At 52.2% G+C, this 23148-nt stretch overlaps 2 protein-coding genes and 3 pseudogenes across 2 annotated transcripts, besides 11 other annotated features; all 5 read right to left on the reverse strand.

Moving 5' to 3' along the window:
* Positions 1-23148: part of a sequence feature (areas not merged during assembly with more than two copies in the genome that could not be assigned to a particular haplotype) that runs on past the window's edge.
* Tc00.1047053507167.190 lies at positions 351-2528 on the reverse strand (annotated as a pseudogene).
* Tc00.1047053507167.200 (beta galactofuranosyl glycosyltransferase, putative) lies at positions 5305-6330 on the reverse strand (the record flags this gene model as incomplete). The annotated part of the gene is made up of 1 exon (XM_814472.1): positions 5305-6330. The coding sequence occupies one exon, from the start codon at positions 6328-6330 to the stop codon at positions 5305-5307; it is 1026 nt and encodes a 341-aa protein (XP_819565.1).
* Positions 7700-7983: a mobile genetic element.
* Positions 7895-7938: a microsatellite.
* Positions 7922-12177: a mobile genetic element.
* Positions 11995-12019: a sequence feature (AT_rich).
* Positions 11998-12177: a mobile genetic element.
* Positions 12177-12202: a sequence feature (AT_rich).
* Positions 12183-12362: a mobile genetic element.
* On the reverse strand, positions 12648-14447 carry Tc00.1047053507167.240 (retrotransposon hot spot (RHS) protein, putative; the record flags this gene model as incomplete). Its single annotated transcript, XM_814473.1, has 1 exon — positions 12648-14447. The coding sequence occupies one exon, from the start codon at positions 14445-14447 to the stop codon at positions 12648-12650; it is 1800 nt and encodes a 599-aa protein (XP_819566.1).
* Positions 17116-17138: a sequence feature (AT_rich).
* Tc00.1047053507167.259 lies at positions 17791-19803 on the reverse strand (annotated as a pseudogene).
* Positions 21071-21102: a sequence feature (AT_rich).
* Positions 21137-21187: a sequence feature (A-rich).
* Positions 22105-23148, reverse strand: Tc00.1047053507167.278 (annotated as a pseudogene).

The raw sequence follows: 23148 nt of genomic DNA on the forward strand, positions 1-23148 counted from the left end.
CGGTTTCGTGTCCCCATTCCATTGTCTCTTTTATTAGCCGGCACCATCGGCGTGTGGCACACAGTGCCGGGAGCGTCTCTGGTCACTAAAAAAAGAAAAAGCACTGAGTGAATCCCGTAATTGTCGGAGGAACACAACACAAAAGAAAAGAATAAAAAAAAACTCCGCGGTGTAGTCCCCGGAGGAAGAGCATGCTTCCACATGGGGAAAAAGCCCTGCACAGCAAGAAGGGCGCAAAGTAAAATAAAATGGTTAAAACAAAGTGTCCACAAAAAGTGGCAATTATTTAAAAGAGTGCGTGGCCAGACGCATATGTTCACGCTGGTGGCAGGAAGTCCTCGTTGCGATTTCTCAGTAAAGGGTCACAATGCCGCACAGCAGCACCCGAGAGACGCCCCCCACGCATGGAGCCGTCACCTTTTCCTCTTTTTTATCGTCGGTTTTCTTGACCATTTTTATTTCACCGTCACTCAGTGGGCGGCTGTACAGAAAGTCTTTCGTCACCGTCACATTGCTGCTGTTGATGTCCCCCTCGCCTCCACAAAAGTAGAAGTGTGTGATTTCATGTCCCAGCGTCTCAGGTGTGGGTATCGTCGCAGAGCCCCCCACAAGCACACCATCCACGTACATGCAGCCCTTGCCGTCCTGCAGCATCAGCGACACCCGATATTCCCTCCCCGGCTCCCACGTGCTGCTCGGTGTCGTTTTTGTGCCGTCAAACACTGTGTCCCACGTTTTATTCATGCCGTACGACAAGCCCAATAATCTTCCTGCCGAAACCGTCCTCCAGACCCGCACCCAGCAGAGGAGTGCTCTCCTTCGGAACATGGTGGATGGTCACCGTCGCCACAATAGTGAATCTGTGGTTTGCAAAGCCGTACTGGTCATTATCCTCCCGGCCGTTCACAGGCCATGTTGCCCCGGTCCCAGGTCCCGTGAATTTGAACCCGTTTTTGACCTTCGCTGCCTTCTTCGCAGTTGCATTCACGCAGCGCTAATCGTCGATCCACGTGTCGTCACCGGCCGCATTGGACAAAGCTGCCACCAGACCCGCCGTGGATATGGACGACTTGGAGAAGAAGGTGTCCAGTCTCGCCCAAGTACTGAGGGTGGAATTGATCGTATTCAGCTCATCAGTCAGGCGGGCAAGTGAAATGTCTGTGCTTTCATGATCTCCCTTCGCTTGTAAAAGGTGCAATGCACCATCCGAGTACAACAGGGTGTTGTCAAACGTCTTATTCACAACACTGTCCACAGAAACCGGTCCGATGTGAAGCGTGCGGTTGTTATCCGTGGCTCAAAGGTAGAGCGCATTGGGTTCACTCGCTTCCAAGGGATGGCTAGTTTTATGGGTGTACAGCATGACCTTCCTTCCCTCAATGGTCGCGGTGATGAGGGCTTCCACACGCAGGCTTTCTTTCTGATAGGCTCCTGATGGTGCGTTGACCCAAATGCCCGGGAGTCTTCTGACAGCCTCCTTCCACAGTGTCCCCATGTCACGTGACTCGTACACTCTGCAATACCGGCTCCCATCGCAATGAGCAATCATGATAATCTGTCCCTGCCACCACTCGGTGACGCGGGGGTCTCGCATTTCGCAGGAGACATTCCATTCGAAAGCATCCGGTTTGCGCCGCTGCCCGTCAAATAAATAATCATGGAGAAACCGTCATTTTCTTCATTATACGCAATCACGGAAACACAAGTGTGCCATCCTCCAGCACAACACCCGAGCCACCAGAAGCAGAATACTGCACCAATTCACTTTTGTGAGAAGCAGAAAAGATCAGTTTCGAAAGTGGTTTGAACTTCGCCCCATTTTATCCACTCACTTGGCTCGCCACCCGTGGGATTCGTGACCTCACCAACAACCAGTTTCAGCTCCAATTCCCACCACTTTCATAGAAAACGGCAGAGCTTCCCACAAGAAGAAACACCTTATTGCCCTTCATGGTTGTTGTGGGGCGGAGCACAACACCCACACGATTCGTTCCATCCGTTGTACCAAGCACAGTGTGTGCCTTCCATGTACTTTCACTCACCTCACCAACAAGAGTGGACCATTCCCACGCAGAGTCGATGTACTCCGCAACAACGTCAGAAGACGGCTTAGTTAATTGACCACCTTGATATTCGGCATTCATGTGACCCTCGGCAAAAGCAGCAATTACTCCACCAGCATTGAAGAGAGAGGGTGCAAAAAATGAATCCCTCGTCGTAACTGAGCCAGTCCCACCCTTCGGCAGCACCAGCGTCTTCTGTGGCACAAATAAATCGACCCTCTCCAAATTCTGAATATTTATTAACTCATTCTTGACCTCTTCCTCGTTTGCGGGCGTATCTCCACTAATACCGCAGCACACCAACACGACAAATAGAAGAAGCACCGCGGAAGCAAACACGCGCCGGGACATGTTGGGCCTCTGCGGCTCACTCTCTCCTCCTTCCCTCCTCCTTCCGCTGGATCCGGTCACGCGGCGACGGTTGTGTGTGCGGGGTGCCTTCACAGCAGCAACACGTGAGAGCATACAAATATGTGTGGGCGGTGTGTGTGCTGTTGGTCCTTCCAATTTCACAGTAGCGATTCGCGCTTGGTTGCTTGCTTTCCTAGCGTGTGTCTGTCCATGAATTGGAGAAGGCAGCAACAGCGGCAATACATCAGGCACGTCAGTGAGGAGCAGAGCACATCACTCACGCAAAGTGCGGGACTCGAGAGAACACAGAAGGAACAGCATGGAAAACAATTGCACACAGAAAACAAAAAAAAAACAACGCGGCGGAACACGGCGGAAGCCAACACACACACGTACACGCGGAAATTCATCATTCGGCGACGCCATTCAAAGTCCTGCCGAAACAGTCTGCAAGTGATACAGTGATCAGTCACACGCTCCCAGTGCACTGCCGCGGCAACGACGCGGACACAAACGGAAGTATCTGCACAAACGTGGGCAGCACCAATTCACAGCACAGTCACACGAAGCTCACTCCCTCGGTCCATCCCACGCCCCGCCTCAAAAGGCCGCGACAAGCACCAATCAACAAAATATTGAAGCGGGAAAAAACAACTTCCCTGCAGGCCCTTCAGGGCTCCACAGCAACGCCACCAGCAGGAGCGTGCAGCCCTCTGCTTGCAGCAGTGCAGGCCTCTTTGCTCCTGGCCTCTCGGGGCGTTGAAAACCTCCCCGACCATCTCGCGCTCAAAAAACAAGCCTCACGCAGATGTCATTCATTTTCTCCGCAAATGGTGTTGCCGCGATGAATCACCTGCAAATAATCCACGACACGTCACCCAAAGTTTCTTTCCATTGCCACAAAAGAAAAAGACAAAAATGCTTTGAAAAGTCAACACAAATACCAATTCGCCCTAGTCACAGCGCATTGCCCCGCACACGATCGCTGTTACTCGCCCCTCCGCTCTCCTCTCATCCCATTCCTGCCTGCCAGGATGTACATCAGTCGCAATCCCTCCCAAGAAAGACTTTGTCACGTGCTGGCACGGGCCACATTTTTCCCTTGCATCCCGGTCTCCCGCCCACAGGAGGGCAAACAGGGGGATTGCGTGCATGTGCGTGTGGATGGCGATGTAAAAAACTCATGGAATTCAAAGAAATACGGCACGCAGGGCGACCCCGCCCACGGATTGTAGAGTCCACTCGTACACCGCAGCAGGAAGAGCAAACGTCCTCTCGTTGCTTTTCTGAGAGGCCGATTCATTACCACCACGCCGCCTCAACAGCGTGTACCGGCGAGCGGAGGAGGTGACTGCCCAATCGCACCTCGTGTCGGAGGCGCCCACAACGTCTCCCTGCGGCCACGTGCCGTCAGCAACGAGCCGCATGGCAGAACGCAACACAATTCACCCACTCGCCAATTAAATAAATAAAAACGCATCTCAGCGCCATAAAACGGCCATCAACATCCATTTCACGGCAGGCACCAAATGCGAAGGGATTAATTAAGAAAAACAAAAACGCGGATGGTCTCACACAATACATTCCAGCAAAGGGTAGCCTCTCAATCCTAAAAATAAACACCGTACAGTCATAAAAGCCGCCTCATCGCGCCAAAAATCGTGTGGTGCCCCTCCTCGCAATGCTCTGCTGTCCGCAGACACCGTCCTCTGTGGTGTTTCAGCAAAAGCGAAAAAATAAACATTCACAAACCAACAGCAAGAGAAGCCTCCACCCGCAACGTGTGCACCACCGTGGAGCATCGCTTCTATCCCCGCAAGTAAAAAAGGCGCCGTCACACCATCCGCAAGGATCGCCACAAACACGCCAAATTGCGACGTACGCAACACGCTCCGCCGTGACCATCGTTTTCCCGATAAGGCAGCCCACTTCCGTCCACCGCGTCTGCCGAGCAGGACACACCAGGCCCGCCGCTGCAACGCAAGAGAGATCCAGAAATACGCAATGGATCACGTCGCAGTCGTTGGCTCAGCCGCCGTGTTGAAGTTTGGGAGAGGCGGATAGAAAAGGAAAAACAAAACGGGCAAAGGGCTCCGCGGAATCCCGCATTCCACGCAGTCCCTATGGCCAGAGGGTCCTCTGGGAACGCCTGGGAGACGCATCCGCCACACTCACACGCACCATCATTCACGGCTCCCCAATCGAGTCCAGCGGGCCTCGTGAAGCACACGGCGCGCCTCAGCGGCGTGGCGAGCAGCCTTCTCGGAGAAAATGACGCGTGGCGATGGTTCCCCTCCCCGCTTCACTTTTCTTTTTTTTCTCCTCCTGTTTTTGGTGGCATGTCACAGAAGGGGAGCGTACTTCATGTCCCCGAGCCCTTCTCTCGGTGCGCACACAAAAACAGGGAGGGGAATAATAAACGAGTGGGTCAGGCGGCACGAAGAAATAAATGTGCGGGAGACAAACAAAACAACAGAACAAACAAAGAGCCCGACAGATATGCACGCAGCATATCCAGCGGAAACGGGTGTCACCTTCAGTGGGTAAATTAGTGGCCAATTGCGGTGTCGATCGCCCACGATAAGAAACAGCGTTGTGCTCACAATACTTTTGACTTGTTTTCTGCTTCCCTCCCCTTTTATTTCTCCCTCATCCATCATCATCATGTTTCCTGCTTGCTACTTCCTTCTCCTGCCTTCGGCTACACGGCCAGGTTTGGACGCTGCACCCTCCCCCCCCCCCGTCATGCCAAACATATGTTTTTGCGCTCCTTAAAACCCATGGCGTACTCGCTTAAATATTAATCGTGTAAATAACCAAACAGAAGTGTAAGTTTTTAAAAATTAAAGCAAAACAAAATAAGAAAGCAAAACTTGTGTTTGTTGCCGAATCATCTTCCTTTAGTCCTCACAGGGTGCAAAAGAGTCCTGTCATAGTCAACCTTTGGGACCCCTTGCTCCTCATCATGCCCGTAGACCCGAATGCGCTGTATGCGTGCCTCATCCTTCACCCAAACGTCTAGGGGGACCATGCCGTCATATGGCCCCTTGCACCCATCGCAGCATGCTTTTAGACCGTTCCACTTCATCACGGCATATGGTTGGTTCGTCATCAAAGACTTGACGCGACGGTACCAGAGAGCGTCCGGTAGCTCCAGTTGCTCAGAGAAACGAATATTCGAGCTGCCGCGATGCACAAATTTGCCGTATAAAACATTCCGCTCCTGAAATCCAAGCAAACGGAGACGCAAGCTGTAGTCGACATCCTCCACGCAATCTGGGTAGAAGTTCTCGTCAAAATATCCCACCGTACTGATCGCCAGGCGTGTCAACATAACAGATGTAAAACAACTGCTTTTGCAATACGCGCAGAAGTGCCCGTAATGCTTCGAAAACGCCTTTTCACGCTCCTTCGCAGAGGCATAACGAATGCGGTCAGGCAGCAGCGCAGACGTCGACAATCGGCCATCGTTCACCGTGGAGCGCAGCACCCTCAAGCCCCGTCGCAAAACAGGACTGGACTCGCTCGGCCCATTCGCCGCTTCCGCCGCTAACTCATCCATGCGAGCGGCATCATGCCTCGTCACTTCATGCACATCGCGTAGAAGGTTGGGAAGAAGATCGGGTGGAACCTTTACGTCGCTGTTTGTCACAAAAACAAAAGGCACCTTCTCGCGCGGCAGCGAGAGTGCAAGTCGTGACCCGATGTTCGTGGCAGCGCTGTACCCGATGTTTTCCGGGTGACGACTCACAACCAGGCGTCCGGACCACCCATAGACCCTCTCGAGTTCCTGCAGGCACAACGACAGCATCGCCTCCCGCCCGTTCTGCACCAAAACCAACAGCCGGATGGGCACACTGATTTTGCACATCATCCTCCGAAAGTCCATCAGATCGAGCATCAGCGGGGCCACCATCAACGGGATAACGTCCGTCCCGCTATTATTTCCCCCAGCCGCCGTGTCGTTGGATCCACCAGAAGCCTTTCCCCGACGCAGTGGATATAGTCCGCCCTGGTCGGATCAGCACCAAACCCTACGTGGGATCGCCACGAAGCATGAACTCCACTCAAAGAAAAACATCAACATGGACAACAAATTAATGTTGGAAGAGAGATAAAGCATCCTTTCCAAAAAAGGCTCGTGGCCTCGGTTTTTTAAATGCGTGTAACTCTGCGCATATCCCGTTGGAGGCAAGGCCAAGGGAGCATCTCCTGAAAGAAAGCAAAAGAAGTACAAAAGAAAAATGTGCTCAATGATGGTTCTGTGTCAATGTGAACAAAAAAAAAAGACTCCTTCCAGCGCAATGGTCATGCACCTCCATTTGGTGAGTGAAGTGGAGGCACGGAGCACGCAGGAGTCTCAGCATGACCAGCAACAAAATAAGCAACAAAAGTAAAAATGGCTAGGAATGAAAACAAAAAAAAAGAGACCAATGGCACAGTAACAAATGCAGTTCCCGCCGCAGCATGCAAAGCTCTCATACATCCAGTAAAAAAAAAAGGATGGCGGAACACAACAGTCCAGGGTGCCATTTGTAATACCACATGATTCCATAAAGAATAAAAGTGTTCGTTGAGGAGCCCAAAATGCCATGAATTTTGGAGGGCACCCAAATCGCGGGCCAACAAGCCTGCGGCACCCACCACATATCCCGCACCGCTCAATCCCCGTTCCTCTCATGTAAACTCCCCCCCAAAAAAAGCACAGTCACCAGACATCCTGCATGCCCGAAAACAACAAAAGTGTTTTAAACTGTCCTATCGGCACCCGCGAATAATAAAAGAAACTTCAGTTCAGCATAAAGACGTCGCAGGCACAAAAATATAAAATAACTATTCTTCAATGCAGGGCATTGTTGTAGCTCGGGGCGACAGCCATCCAGACATTCTGAAAATGCGGTTCAGGATTTCAAGTCACATTTCTTGCCCAGTGTTTCCCCAATCACCTCCCCCATCACCACCGCAAAAAACAACCGCACGAGGCAGTACCTCAATCAGCACCTTGGCGTAATGGCCGAATCTTCTTTCTTTATTGGCCTATTGGGCGCAAACAACAAAAAGCAGCACCACCATAGGGGTCTCCATCCGCTTGAGCCTTTTTCTTTTCCTGTAATAAAACCCAGCGGCAGAGTTAGACACGAAAAACAATAATAAAACAAAATGTAAAGAAGTAATCAATGAAAAAGAAATTTGGCAAGCGCTCGCAAGGGCATTTCTACAGAAAAGAATCCTTTCACAGGAAATATAGAAGCACACATAGAGAGGTAGATCGATAAAAAAATTAGAATGATCTTCTGGGCAGCTGGCCGGATCATAAGTTTATCGATAACAGAAGCCAAAGCGGATAGGAATAAGAAAGGAATAAATGGAATAAGAGTGGATTCACCACATTCCCAAAGTTTAACACCCAGTAAGTGTATGTATATATTATACCATACGTTAGCCTCAATCGTGGCCCCGCTCACTCCATTCCGATGGAATATTTATTTATTTATTTATTTATTTATTTATTTATTTATTTATTACTGGGTGGCAGACTTCGGGGTCCTTCAGCCACAAGATCCCGCCGATCCCCTTCGCAAGCTCCACCCCTTCGCCAATTCCTCAAGTGTGAAAAAACGACCGCGTGATATGCCGTCTGCGGGGTTTTCCGCTGGCCGTACGTAACCAAAGAATGCCTGCACTCCGCGAGAGTCCAAAAACTCATATATCCGTTGCAGCTCCCGCGCCGTAGCGTGTGATTTTGGGCTGCCTTTATTCGCCGCTCCTTGCAGCGAAGTGCTGTCCACCCAAACGTCAGTGGTGGATGGCAAGATGGCGAAAAAGGCCAATAAGAATAAGCGTACCGCGCGTGCCCCGGCCTGCATGATAAGAAAAGACTTCCTCTCCCATTTCCCTCCGGCAATTTTAACGTCGCCGGAGTCTGGAATGAAAACGGCTCCCCATCCATGGAGCGATGCGTCCGTGATGATGGCGGCAGATGCCTTTTCGTGGGCTTGATGATTCGCCTACGATTATATTCTCAATGATGTGTCGCAGTCTCTCGCCCAAACCAACCGCTGACGGCGGTAGGTTCGCCGGGGATGTCTCCAGCACAATTCCCCGGTTAAGTGCGGATAATCGTCGTCGCACTGCCTTGATGAAAAAGTAGTAGTCACATAAACGCGTGCCTAAAATGGCAGCCAAATATAAAAAGCGTGACACCGTTGCCTCCATTTCTGCGATGGTTGAAGAATTAAGCGCCGGCATGGCGCGCACAGAGCAGACAAACTTGTCACTCAGGGATACCGCACGCTGAGTGTGATCAAAGTGCACCCCCAGAAAGGTGTACTGCGTAGCGCCCGATTCGCGGTCCTCCCCCATGGATGCGTGACAGCCATCCGCATTACGAAGTACGTGGGCCTCCCACAATGTCACGTCGCTTTTCGACCCTGCAATGCGTATATTATCGATCCATACGTCGATACGCATCAATGGAGGTGCAGCCCAGAGGCGGTGAACCACCGTCGTCACCCCGCAATTGCCGAAGTAATAATAATCTGGAGAATTTCTGGGCCGGCTTTGTATCCCATTGGGAGCCGTGTGAGCTCCGCCAGCGTGCCGTCCTCCACGCGGCATCGAAAGAGATGCCAAGTCTCCCGCGGCAAAGAGACTTGAAAAAAGGATGCCTTTAAATCCAGGCAGAAACGGCCTCAGCCATCACAGGTGGCAAATAATGAGAAATGTGTAAAAGAGGAGCATGAGCCTCTTAAGGGTCGTCTCTGCTCTTGTCGCGTGGCCACGCGATCCATCGTCGTCGTAAAGCGGTGGTTTTCTCCTTCACAACCGAGAAGGGTATTATCCAGCCGCCTGTTATTGTGGACGAAGCGTCCTCGATAATTCCCGCTTCATTCAACAATCGCTCGTCAGCGGTTGGAATCCTCCGTGAGCCTTCGCGCGCTTTACCGGAGGAAGACGGAGGAAAAGAGGACCGCCCGACGAGTCTCCAAACTTGCATGAGTCTCTCCAAGATGGCCGGTTTCAACCGGCTTTTAACCCACTCTAGGTTCAATACGGGCACGTTGACCTGCTGTAACGGGATAGCGTGTTCATCTTGTGGAGTGGCCAGACGCGTCCTCGTCGCGCGTCTCGTTATTGTAGCAGCATGATCGTGATTAAAATCATGGAAAAAACGCTCCTCTGCTCTCAGCCAGGGTTCCTGCCCTTCCGCAGTTTCCCCCTTCACATCAATGCGACCAGCGACGACACCAGGGTCAGCACTGTGGTGTGCTTTCCCAAATACCAAACAGTATTCTGGGAAGGTCGAACGGATTGACGTGCTTCGCCAACTGCGAGATCACGTGTGGATCCAAATTGTGCGTCTCTACGATTTGAGCAGCGTGTCTCAACGCACCGCGTTTTGTGGGATGCGCCGTGGCATTCCAAGGAACCAAGGCTCGTTCGATTTGGGCAGTCGTAAGATTCGTGAGCTTTTCGTTGTGTCTAAGGCGTCCTGCCCTCGTATCCTCACGAACCGCGAGGCGCGGTGGGGATCCGCCCTCGCCGTCTTCGGCGCCACGGGCCAATCCAAAATTAAGGTCCCGTCCGCCTCCAGTGTGAAATTGTTGGGGATTAAGGCCGCAATCTCGGACCAACGACTCGCCGTTATCCACGCAAGTCGTAAGACAACACGTTCCCTCCAATCGGTCCGGCTGCGGATAAGTTGATTCATCCCTTCCTTTGTCAAGGGGCGCGCCTGCCTCGTCTCTGATCGGGCCGCAATCTTTGTAACCCCAGAATCACCATGTCCAGCGGGGTTCGACTCATTTCCAACATGGACCACAGCATCCTGGTGTGCAGCTGTCGGGTCGATGGCGCGACTTCGATTGCCATCAAAAAGGCCGCACAGCTCTCCTCGTTCATCGGCTGTTCGTGCGTGCGGCATAAGGTCGTGAATTGCCCAGCTAGAGACATTCTCTGCTCCCACATTGCCGGCGCCCAAATCTCTCGGGACGCCTCGTTCGCTCTCCTCATATAACTGGCCCAAAGCGGGGATGTCGGTGTTTCGTCGTACCACAGTTGAGCGTCGTTCACGGATAAGCCCCATCGCCCTTCCCGACGATTGTGTCGGGCAATTTGAAAGATCGGGTGGAGCATCGGCGGTGCGGTGCGCTGCCTGTGAGGATTGGTGGGAGGTGGCGGGTTGGATGGAGCTCCCGTCGTCAGCATTCATGAGTGGCGTGCGGCATCCCTTCTGCCGTTTTTTGATGGACGCCTGTGTTGTAATTAATTCCCTCTGGGGCGCACATTGCATGTAGATGCCTCGTGTCCATAGGTATGACATAGTTGGCATCGCAAAGTGCGTTGGGTTTCTCGCCGATCCACGAGAGGCTGGGCTGCCCTCGCATAGGTGTCCGTCTGGTGAACAGCGGTGTAAGGACGGGCGCGCAGTTTGGAAAGCCGGATGCCGGGATCGGATGCAATCGTGAGCTGCATCCGGAATGTATTCCGTAGGGAACTCCCCAAATTCATGATTCAAGCGGTGGGATCCTGCAGACCTTCCAGCGCGCCGGTCCACTCGACCAAATTGTCAAAGGCAAGTTTAACCTGCTCGTCCTCCTGTTGCCAGCATTGGTATGCGCACCGGAGGTCGATAATGACTCCGGAGGCGCCCTCATTCCATATGCGCGTGGGTCCCAAGTGGTGACGTCGAGTGCGCAGAAACTGCGGTCCTCTTCCATGGGTAATTGGGCGTCCAGGGGAGAAGTGCGGGAAGGCGACGGCGTGGAAGGGTGGAAATGTGGTCTCCCAACATTGCCGTGAGGGCGTCTGTAAGCCGCCGAACTGCGTCGGGCAGCGCTGCTAGGCTCGCCTCCAGCCATCAAGATATCCGTCTGATGCGGTATTGTAGATACGCCATCGTTGGAAGCGTGTTGAGTAGCGGAGGCCTCGTCCCGCACCGCCGTCTCCGCATCCCGCGCGGGTTGTTGTGCGTTAAGGCGTGCCTCCCGTTCCTGGAGTTGAGCATTGAGGACTCCCAAGTTGAATTCGCGCTCCCGTAATTGGGCGCGAGCGGCCTCCAACTGCTTTTGTAGTTCTAGAACCTGGTTGCCGGCCCCGGCGATAGTGGATTCCCTTACCGATAGGTTAATTTGCGCCTCCTCAACCTGCGAGTTAAGCTGAGCATTTCGATTCTGCACGTCCGCGACGGCGTTTGCGTAATCAAAATTCAGGCGCTCCCTTTCAGCAGTGATGAGCCCTTGTTGGTGCCCCAACTCCCGGGCTACCCCCATAGCGGGCAGGAGCACTTGTTTCTCAAAATTAGGGATCTGAGGCGCCCGTAGATTCGCAATATGTCCAATAAGAGTGGAATCCTGCCATGCTTTAGAGATAGGTCCATGGAGCAAGCATAAGCCTGTGGACGATGGGGCCACAGTTAACGTCTCATCCGACATCTGGTTACCATTAATGAACGTCATCTGCACCTGCGTATCGCCACATTGGCACACCATGTCCCAGAGACGGGCGCCAATATCGCACCACTCGGAGGGTGTGCAGGGAACCAAAGTCATTTCCTTAAACTTACCTGGCTGTGTGTCTGTAAAAAATAAAATTAAAAATATTATCCGGCCTCTATCGGCTCCCTGCCCCTACAAAGTCGCGTTCTTCCCAAAAGATTCATACGGTAGAAAGTATCATAAAGAAAGCCTTCATTTATCAGGATAAACACATACATCAATTATGTTAGCCAGCTCTCCCGCGATCATTCTTTTCACAGGCTCCTAATAAAAAATAAAAAAAAATAATTTCGTCTGGCAGCTGTTGGCTCCTTGACTCCCTCAGTCGCGGTCTCCCAAAAGACAGTGCGGTAGAAGAGGAAAAAGTTGTGAGGACATATCTTCGTTTGCGCGAGATATGAATTTATTTGGGCAGCCAGCCGTCCTCTCAGGCATTCGTTTCACAAAATCCCATAAAAATTAAAAAAAAATTCTGCGGCCCCTGTAGTGCGCAACAGCCTCCAGTGACGATGCGCCTCTGGTGGAAAAAATAAAATAAAATGAAAAAAGGGTGTGGCGAGTGTGGCAATGCCGATCACAATGATTCTCTGAAAAGCAAGGCATTCACTGTCTAGACCCCGTAGGCACACACATATAAAAATCGTTAAAATACTCCCAATATATTTCACTACAAGCAAAATGCACTTTGTTCCCCAATTATTTCCCCAACTTTCTTCCCTATCCCTTTCCCCCAAGATTATTGTGTTCTCATTTCTGTGATTTTACTTAAAAAATCACGTGTTAACACAAACTGGTATTGGTGTACCTTTCCGTCCCAGAACGCCACAATTTTTTTTTCAGCGTCGGTTTCATTGTTGGGATTGACGACATCACATCCCTGCCATTTTTTCATCGGTGTGCTGTTTTCGTGCTGCACATAAATCATCTCCCACGACACGTCTCGGGATAATTTCTTCCAGCCCTTAAAATATGCCGCCAGGCGTTCATTGAACAGATTCACAGTGCTGGTTATCTTGTGGTGCGCACTCGCCGTAGTCATCTGCAGCCCAACCAGCGTCCTCCGCGGTGACTCCATGAAGAAAAAGCCGTCCACCAGCGGAAAGTTTTCAACCTTCGGTAGGTACAGCACCCCGCACTCCATCGGAATCCTCGTGACACCGCCTTCCAGTTCCCTTATTCCAACGGTGCGAGTGGGGCACCCTTGATGGTTTACCTTCAGCACTGAATCCCGTGCTTCATTACGTTCTGGTGGCGGCAGCTCCTTGAGTTCCTCTACTAATGCACAGACAAGCTCCCCATACATGAATACGCGCAAACCTAATTGTTCCAGAGCTCGGGAAGCAAGAGCACCACGCGATCCCAATATTAGCAACAAAAGATCCTTCGCACCCATTTCCTTTTCCAAACGGTCTGCAATTCGAAACCCGATATCAGCACTTATTGATGCGTTGAGAAATAACTCAGCTCCTTTTTCTGTTCTTGCCCGGACGACCTTCACAAGTTTGTGAAACGGATCCTCGAAATACCACAGATTACTTCCTCCCAGGGTAAAGTACTTTCCAACATCAGTGAGTTTGATCGCCAGCAAGGCACCATCAACGGCACCCAAGCGATCAATATAACTTTTCTCATCAAAGATGTGACGTGGAATCGGCCCCACTTTTTCCATGTGTTTTTCAACCATCTTCCAGTATTCCGCTTGCTCATTTGGTTTCAGACCGCGTTTCATCCACGCACACATCGCCTTCACATCCATCTCGTCGGGGCAATTCATGATGATTCGCCTGGCTCTTACTTGCGTCTTCCACTCATCATAGTTGTCCAGGTTTGGCGATGACAACACAATCATGCCCCATCCAGTAGAGGGAGCAAAATCTGTGTCGGGCGGTGTTCCTTTCCTTGCCACATCGTAAATAATATACCCTTTCATCCCACGCTGCCAAAAACCACGCAAAACACTCTTCGATATTTTGTTACCCTTGTATTTTGTCACGGTTTTGGCAGTCTTGTCAAACACGTACATCGTTTCTCCAAAACAGTGGACTACCACCTGGAGTTTCTCGACATCGCAGTGCAGCAGCTGGTAGAGGAGGTACGAGCCGGCATTCATCGACTTCCCGATCCCGGCCGTCCCAACCAACACATGCGGCAAAGGTGAAGGATTGAGAGTCAAATCAAAATTGCTGAACCACTCGGTTAGATCGTCCTTGACGATCTGCCACGCTCGCTCCACCTCAGAGTTAACACACAAGTCATTACCACACCCATTCAGCACACTCAGCGTGTACGGCCATCCCTTGTCCGAGGTAAGCACCATCAGCCTGGGAGGTGCTTCACCGGATTGCTGCACAGCGTCATCCTTTTCGAGGGTGTAGCCAACTTTCTTGTACGTCCATGACTGTTTCGGTTTCCCCTTCTCCACCTTCATTCCCATTCCCGTCCCCGCTTTCTTTCGCTCATCGCCGTCGGGAACTTCCTTGACATGATGCCAACTCGCATTGTACACAGACTCGTACAATCCCTCCAGTATGAACATCCTTCAGCCGTCTTCGTTGAATTCCGCGCCTGAGAGAAGACTATTTATTATTCTCTCCTGCGTGAGAATCGATTATATACCTGTTTTCGTAGTTGGATTGAGTTAAAGCCGAACACTAACCACTAATCAAAAAAGGAATAGGAGTAATAGCCAAAGGTCACAGGCATGACTGACAGCCACAACAAGAGAGTCATCCACACAGTATTCGATAAAAACCACATGCACAGGACAACCGAAAAGACGGCGCGTGGGTGCCAACCACCCACCACAGTGTTGGTGAGAGCAAACAATAACAACGTGGTGTGCACGGAGGGTTCGCCCACGCATCCCGCTCGCTACGGTCCCGCACCAGTGTGGCACCGCCGTCACCGCACACACTCTGCAAGAGGACGGGGACACATAGCCCCTGACACACAAATCATACACACCGCAACAGCGATGCATCATGGTAAGTTCCCACACAACAGAAAAGAGTGCAACTTGCATGCTTTATGGAAAATATCTGCAATGCGCGTGTCAAAAAAGAGTGCCGTCACGCTGCCTTTCATGTTGCATTCGCCATTCACGTATCACTGGGAAGCACGCAGCCATCACTCCTCCGTTCAGCTCCCCGTGCTGCTCGTGTCGCTTCACTGGAGGAAGTTGTCACCGCACATCCCCATCACCGTGCATTGCAGAATACAAACCTGCCACACGGCATGGGTGCGGTGCCACCCCGCCAATAAATCCCAGGAACCTCCCCACTGCCTCGTGTGGCACGGGCGGCAGTGTCATTATGCCTGCGAAAGGCTTTTTTTCCAAACAAGAACGCGGCCCCACCACACGCCCGTAAGAACGTTTGGTCCGTCGCACGCAAAGGGTGGAGCGGGAGAACAGCAGGAAAGACAACACCGGCAGCCATGAGCAGCCCGCACACGCAAACACACCGCTGCCCCGCATATCACCAAAAATAAAAATACCAAAGAAACATGTCACATCCCAACTACAAATCGCAGGTGCGGTTGCAGCACGCACTCCCACCTCCTGGGCGTGTGCGGCCCCTCGCTGCTCGGCGCTCCAAGTGGGATCACCAAAAGCACCAATTCGGGAACATTCGACCACCGCCACAGCAGTCACGCTCCCCATTTCTCACAAAGGCGAAGACTTGCGGCGGCGCAGCGGACGGCGGCACGCACAGTCGCAGAGTAATGGAGTGCCACGGAAATCACGCAACGGCGATGCGCCCCTCCTTTTGGGAAAGCCCAAAAAAAAACATTTGTCGCGCAGTTCCCGTGAACAACACACATTGAACCGTATTCAGCTCCACTACTGTGGCCATCCGCACAAACAGCATGAGTGCGGCAACGCAGGCCAGGAAGCACGGAATAACACCACGCATCCCTCCAATAAGGGTCAGGCGGCGTCCGTGCTGCTTTCAACAATAATTCCACCCCACATCGCCCTTCTGCATATCCGCAGCAAAAAGGCCCACACGGTGCACACTACATTAAAAGTTCCTAAAGCGCAAGCCGGATCATCAGAGCGCTGCCGTCTTCTCAACGTTGGGTAGAAGCTCCCTGATCCTTGTCGCCGCCAGCCTGCGGCATCATGGAGTGGCATTACATTCTCGGCATATCTCTCCATTTACTTCACTTTCTCGACACCGCAAATGAACTGATGTCCCACAAGCAATTCCGACCGTTCCGAAGAACGTGACGTGTCAGACGCGGTAAAACCGTGCGCGTGTGTTATTACGGGCGAGCGACACAATGCCCTCGCACATTCATGTACTCCGATCCTGCGCGACACACCATTTGGCGGCGCTGAAAACGTTGGACACCAAACACGCACAAATCGCACAATGAATGCCTCTGGAAAACAAACCCCCCTTAACGTCACCGCAGGCACCGTGACAACAAAGTAACAAAAGAAAACCAACCTCTGCGCGTCCTCCCGCAAGAAGGTGAAGACACACACGCTTGTTCCCTTTAGTTCCACTCCAACTGCTCGGAATTGATGGGTCTATAGTAGGAGGAAACACGCCACTCTTCCCTCGCTCCCTGCCACGAGGCATGGACGCTGCAAGAGGCTGCCAAGATGAGCCTCACGTGTGTGGAGGACCCCAATGCTCGGGGCAGGTCGACAGCCACCCACACTCACCCCCACTCACAAAAGGGCAAAGGCATGGAGAAGAGAAGCCCGCCGCACGGTGCATTCAAGAAGGCACACGCAGAAGCACCGCCATCCACATCGTACCGCAAAACAGCAATGCGAACAGCACACCCACAGCCGCAACAAGAGGAACGAGGCGCATCCAAGTCCACCACAGTCCTTTACTTACCCCTGCCCCGAAGGAATAGCGTTACGCCTCACAGCAGGTCGTGGCGGTGGCACCCCACACTCACAGTGAGGCACGGCGCACACCATCCGCTCCCCTCAGAACGCACTCATCAGGGCGCCCAGACGCCCTCGCACCATCGCAATGGGGGAACACAAACGATCGTCGTCGCTGACCATCGATGCCTCTAGCAGGAAAGAAAAAGTGATGAGAGAGTGTCAACTGCACAGCTAGCAGTGGGACACCCAATGGGACAAAAAGACACATAGTGGCATTCAGCACAGCAAATAATAAAACAAGCCGCAGCGAATTGCCGAATACAGAAAAACAAAAAAAAGGGCGTAGGTTCAGAAATAAATAATAAATAATAAAAACTAAATCACCTCAGTGGACCTTCATTTCGTGCATTCCTCAGTGCAGCAGGAATTGTGCATCTCCATATGTTTCTTACAGAGGAGAAAAAAAAGATCGCAGTGTTCCACGTGTCCACACGAAATCCCTCACATTTCATGAGGCACTCGGCCTCTTCCTCCACCCCTCGTTTTGTACAGTCCGCGGGACTGCACAGCAATGAGGCCGGCACCGCGTGCGGTGCAACAAAAGCAAATAAAACAGGGGGGAAACACGTCATTCATGAAAGTGTGCAGCTAGCGACAAACAAAAAATAAATTAAAAAATAGTAAAAAGGCAGGGGTCTGATCCCTCCTACAAAGTACCAGCAGCACATTATATCCAGAGGTGAAAACAAAAGGGATAAATAAAAAACCTCAACGGAGTGCATTGAGTCTTCCTGAGGAGCTGCACACCCTTTTCCACGGGGAGTCGCGGCTCCACTCCCGCCGTCTCACACAGCTCAGAGCTGCAATGCCCACAGCCCCAGAAAAAGAAGCAACAGGATCCGAGACACACACACACACGCACCGTGCCGTAGCCACTAAAGCCCTTCTCCAAAAAAGTGTTGTTCGTGAGCTGAGAGGCGTTTCCATCTTTGGAGCCACTGTCGGTTCCCGCTGGATCATCCGGCCCTTCAAGCATTTTCCCAGAAAGAGACTCTGGAAGAGGAAGGTTGCTGGCACCAACTTTTGCGGCTTCTTCCCGGGTCAATATGCGGTTGTACAAAAAGACACTCGTCACTGTCACATACTTGTTTTGGCTCCCTGTGTCGCTTGCACTGCTTCCATTCCCTCCAATGTAAAAGTGTGAATTCGCGCGTGGCCCCTTTCCTGAGGATGACGTCGTTTCAGCATCCCACACACACTCACCATTGATCTATACGAAGGCCTTGTTGGTGGTCCTGCAGCGTGAGCATAACTCGTTATTGTTTGTTCAACTCCCAAAGGCCGGTGTGTTTGTTTGCGTTGAACATCACACCCCAACTCCCTTCATGGCTGTGCGACAGTCAAAAGTGCACCGTGCGGCCTGCTTCCTTCGCGCCAATCAAAGGGATACTCTTGACGCCCGCGTGTGTCTCGCAAATAGCCACCGTCGCCACAAGAGCAAAGTTTTAATTCACAACGCTACAGTGATTATTATCCTCCCAACGGTTCACAGGGAATGTTGCCCTGCGAATTGAAGCCTATTTGTGGCATTCTTGCCATTCGTCACCGTTGCAATCACGCAACGGCACTCGTCGATCCACGTGTTGGCAGTGCCTGCGTTGGAAAGGTATTCAACCAGACCCACCGTACTTACGGGCAACGCGGAGAAGGAAGCGTCCACGTCCGCCCAATTACGGGGAATGGAAGTGATCATCTGCAGCTCCTCCGTCAGGGGAGGCAGGAAACAGGCTGCTTTTCTCTTCATTGTGCCTCGCTCCCACAAGGTACAACGCACCATCCGAGCACAGCATGGCGTTGGCAATCAGCTTATTCAGAGCAGCGTCCATGAAAGCCGGTCCAACACAAAACACGCGGTTGCTGTCAGTCACCCAAACGTAGAGCGCATGGGCCTCACTCTCCCACCACGGGGAGCTCACTTTCCGAGCCTACAGCATGACGCTCTTTCCTCCAACGGTCGCGGTGACAATGGCTCCCACACGCAAGCTCTTTTCCCAAAGAACTGATTGTGAATTCGCCCAAACGCCTGCAATTGCCCCGGGTACTTCCACCCACATTGTCCCCTTGTCACGTGACTCGTGCACTCTGCAGTACCGGCTCCCATAGCAATGAGTAGTCACGAGAAGTTGTCCCTGCTCCCACTCGGCAATGAGAAGGTCAATGCAGTTCGCAGGAAAGATGCCCCTTGAAAGCACTCAGCTGCTGCCGCCGTCCGTCGAACAGATGATCATGGAGAAATCGTCTTTTTCGTCATTATACGCAATCACGGGGACACAAGCGTGCCATTCAAAGCACCTGAGCCACAAAAAACATTCAATCCATTCGCACCGCGTTCGTGAGTCTCGGGAATGATCTGTGATCACAGCAATTTGGGCTCACACCAGTGGATCAGCTCGCTCCGTCTGCCATCATTGGGCTGCGTGAATTCACCCACAACCAGTTGAACATCACGGTCTCTCAACGCCCAATTGAACCCACCATTCGTACCAAACTTTTGCTAGCTTCCCGCACGAAGAAACACCCTATCGCCGCCCTCAATTGCCGTGGGACTGGACGCGGAGCCTACACCGCCCTTTATATTCGCTGTGCTCAACACGATGTGTGCATTCCGGCCATTATTAAACTCACCAAAAAAAGACGAATTCCACGCAAAAAAGATGGAACCCGCCAAAATATCCGCATGAGAAAGCACACTCGGTGCCCCATCGCTATCATTAAGCGTCGTGTAATCCCCCTCAAAGAAAACCGTCACTCTACCAACACCCACAAGAGCGAGCGATCCAAACGAATCCCTCCTTCCACATGCACCAGTCCCTCCCTTCGGTTCCAAATGCGTTCATCTCGGAACGAAAATAAAAGCCACCCACGGCAGCCGCGCAATCACTTAATTCTCCCCCGTCGATGCGGCCGCAGCTCCACTGTTGCAGCACATCAACAAGACAAATAGGAGCAGCACCGCGGAAGCAAACACACGCCGGGACATGTTGGGCCTCTGCCGCTCACTCTCTCTTCCTTCCCTCCTCCTTCCGCTGGATCCGGTCACGCGGCGACGGTTGTGTGTGCGGGGTGCCTTCACAGCAGCAACACGTGAGTGCATACAAATATGTGTGTGTGTGCTGTTGGTCCTTTCAGAGCCTTCGAGTTTCACAGTGGCGATTAGCGTTTAGTAGTAACTTCATTCGTGGAGGGAAGCAACAGGCAATAGCGGCAGAAAGGCAGCACAACAACGGTACACACCGCCACCACTCACAGCGAACCACAATATCACCATCCCCGCAGCCATTGTTATCCAGCACCTCTCAACAGTACACAAAATTTAAGAAAAACAAGTGAGCAGCCTCCCAATGGGGGACCGCAGGCCACGGTCCTGCAAACAGGGAAAGTCAGACAGACAGGCGGAGAGAAAGAGGGAGATGGATGCCGTCAAGAGGCACTCACAATCAACATGGCCTGTGAGCATGCGGCCACTCCACGCAGGAACACAGCAGGAGAGGATGACAAGGGAAATAAGCAAGAAGCAGCACAACACACACGGAAGAAACAAATTGCGGGCGGGAAAAGCATCGCCAAGGCCCTCAACCTGGCCGGCAACTCCACACCAGACCTCACACACACACACACCATCGCAGCGCCGTCAGTCCGCGGGTGAGAGGATTCGGCCCTCCACACAACAAACGCACACACCGCCGGCAGTCACCCACCAATGGACAAGAAAAAAAAGAGACACACCGCCTCCAGTTCAATCCCACGGCCAACGGAATACGGCCACAGCCCCGTAGCCAACACACAACGCACACGGAGCTAGCAATCACCCAAAGAGCCACACGCGGAAGCGGATCCTCATCCAGCCATGACGCGGCGACAACATTTCCAGTCATTCCACCCACAATGGAATTTGATGCCCAACTCAAGGCGGTCATAGGCGGTGCATCACGCCAAAAGCAAAAGTGACTCGCGGTGCGCGCTCCCTCTCTCCTCCTTCCCTTCATGCCCACTAAAGGAAGCAGCATCCACCCGCAACCGCCAGCACACGCTACAAAAAAGCATTAAAATCCACTGCAATGTGCATCTTGTGCGTACATGTGGTTGTGTGTGCCTGCAGACAAACGAGGCAAAGAAGTAAAAACAGGAGCAGAGCATGTGAAGAGACGCACAAACAAAAATGTACAGCAGAAGTGCATGGCAGAAATAAAGAGAAAAAGACTGCTCAAGCTCATGATATTGCACTGCAGCCAACGCAGCGGCAATTCATTAAAAATTTAATAAAATAATTAGAAAAAAACAATTCATCTTCACCTTTCACACCTCACACCTTGAAAAAAAATGGAAAAAAAAAAGAAATAGAAAAAATGAAAAAATTGAAAAAAGTCGTCCTCTATTACGGTTACACACAAATGATAAAAAGAAAAAAAAAAGTGAAAAGCCACACAAAACAGCACCCAACTACCATGTTGCTCCAGAAATTGTGTAAATATTTTGCCGCAAAAGAAAATTAAATAATTACGTGTGCTTCAACCGTCTGACCCTCCATGTGTCCGCACATCGTTTATATTTCATGGGTCATCTGCGTGTTGCCGCTCCCCTCAGCCCTCTCATCGGCGCGTGAATGCGGCCCGCAGAGCACAGTCACTCGTGTGTGTGGGGACTGAGAGAAGCACGCAGACATGACGGGAGTCGCGTCTCTCCATCGGGAGAGTGAGCGCAGAAAAAAAAAAAATCATTAGAGGGGAGAGAAATGCTCACGAGGCCGACACCGAAGGGACTGCCGGCGCGAGAAATAAACACGCAAAGCAAAAATAAAAAAAACACGGCGGCAGGGTGTGGCTGTGTGTGTGTGGCGCCGCGGGTGTCTGCCAGCCCTGGCCGCAAAAAAAACAAAACAAGAGGGAAGAAATGTGCGCTGCCCCACAGGCCCTCGTCGCACGCCCACACGTCACGGCTCCCTCAGCGCGCCGTTCTTCGCCGCCCCTCCCCATGCGTGCAGCAGGCAAGGCGCACAGGGCCGTCGTCGTGAGCGTGTCGGTGGGTGTGCGAGTGGAGCAGTTGGACGGGAAACACACGGCACCCCTCGCAGGAAGAGTGCAGCAGAAACAATTAAAAGAGGGAAGAGTAGAAAAGAAAAAAACGCTCATATTGGCTGCCCCAAGGCAACAAGCAAGATAAGAAAACAATTCAAAAAATGAAAAGAAATTGTTCTCTGCGTAGCAAAATTTATTCCTAGCGGTGTGTTTGTGTGTTGGTGAAGGGGAGGGCGCAAGTGTCCCACGCGGCACCCAATCACTCCTCAAAGAGCCACAATGCCCCACAGCCCCGGCAGAAGAAGCAGCAACAACACCCGAAATACACACACATGCACGGTGCTGTCACGGCTCAGACCCATGGACAGCAACTCCGCAATTTCCCCGGTGAAGGTGTCGTTGTCCGAGTGTCGTGCCGCGCCTTTTGTTGAGGGGATCCCTTCGCCTCCAGGCGTGGTGTTTGTATTCTCCGGTTTGGTGTCGACCGTCTGTGGCACCTCCTTGCCGTCTTCAAAAGAAAATTGGGCTCCGTCAGTCCGAGAGACGTCGTCGGTGTTCTCCGCGGATGTCGGTTCGGCGTCAATCCCTGAAGGAGTGAGGCTGCTGTCTGAGCCCATTGTTCTCTCGGAATTTCTGTCCCCCGCCTCGAGGCCGAGGCTTCGCTCCGCGCCAGTGGTTCCGGTTCCAGTGGACCGCAGGCCTTCATTTTCAGTGGAAAGCTCAGTGCTTTGTTGCAATTGGCGCTCACTGTCAACTGTTTCGGTGGCCGTATCCATATCCGATGATGCACCCACTGAAGACGTTGATCCGCCACTCCTGCCATCCGCTTCTCCCTCCTCCTCTGGCATTTCTTCAGCATAACTTCCAGAGGACATTTCAACATCGGTAACCTCCGTTAATTCCGCTGGCTGTGGGTCTTGTGGCTGCAGGTCTGAGCCCCGTTGCATCGATTTATTCTCTTCATTCGGCGTGGCTTGCTGGGCCGTTTCGCCCTGGCGAAACTGGGCATTGTCATATGGACGGTCATTCCCTGCGCTCTCCGCTGCGATGGCAGGCTCAGAAACAGATGATCCCGCGTCAACCGTGGAAGGGGGCGCTGCAGGCACCGGATCATCGACGCCGCTTCTTCCTCTTGTTTGTCAGGATCATCCTCATTCAATTCCTCATGGCTGGTGACGATTTCTTCACTCTTTGACTCGGAAACAACCGAAACTTCCGTGCTGGTCACCTGTCCTGTGGGATGTTCCTCGACACCCAGTGATGGAATAGTGACTTTGCTGGCATTGAGTTTATACAGCTCATTATTATAA

Source organism: Trypanosoma cruzi, genomic scaffold (genome assembly GCF_000209065.1).
Source record: "Trypanosoma cruzi strain CL Brener 1047053512511 genomic scaffold, whole genome shotgun sequence".
In the NCBI taxonomy this organism is placed as follows: Eukaryota; Euglenozoa; class Kinetoplastea; order Trypanosomatida; family Trypanosomatidae; genus Trypanosoma; species Trypanosoma cruzi.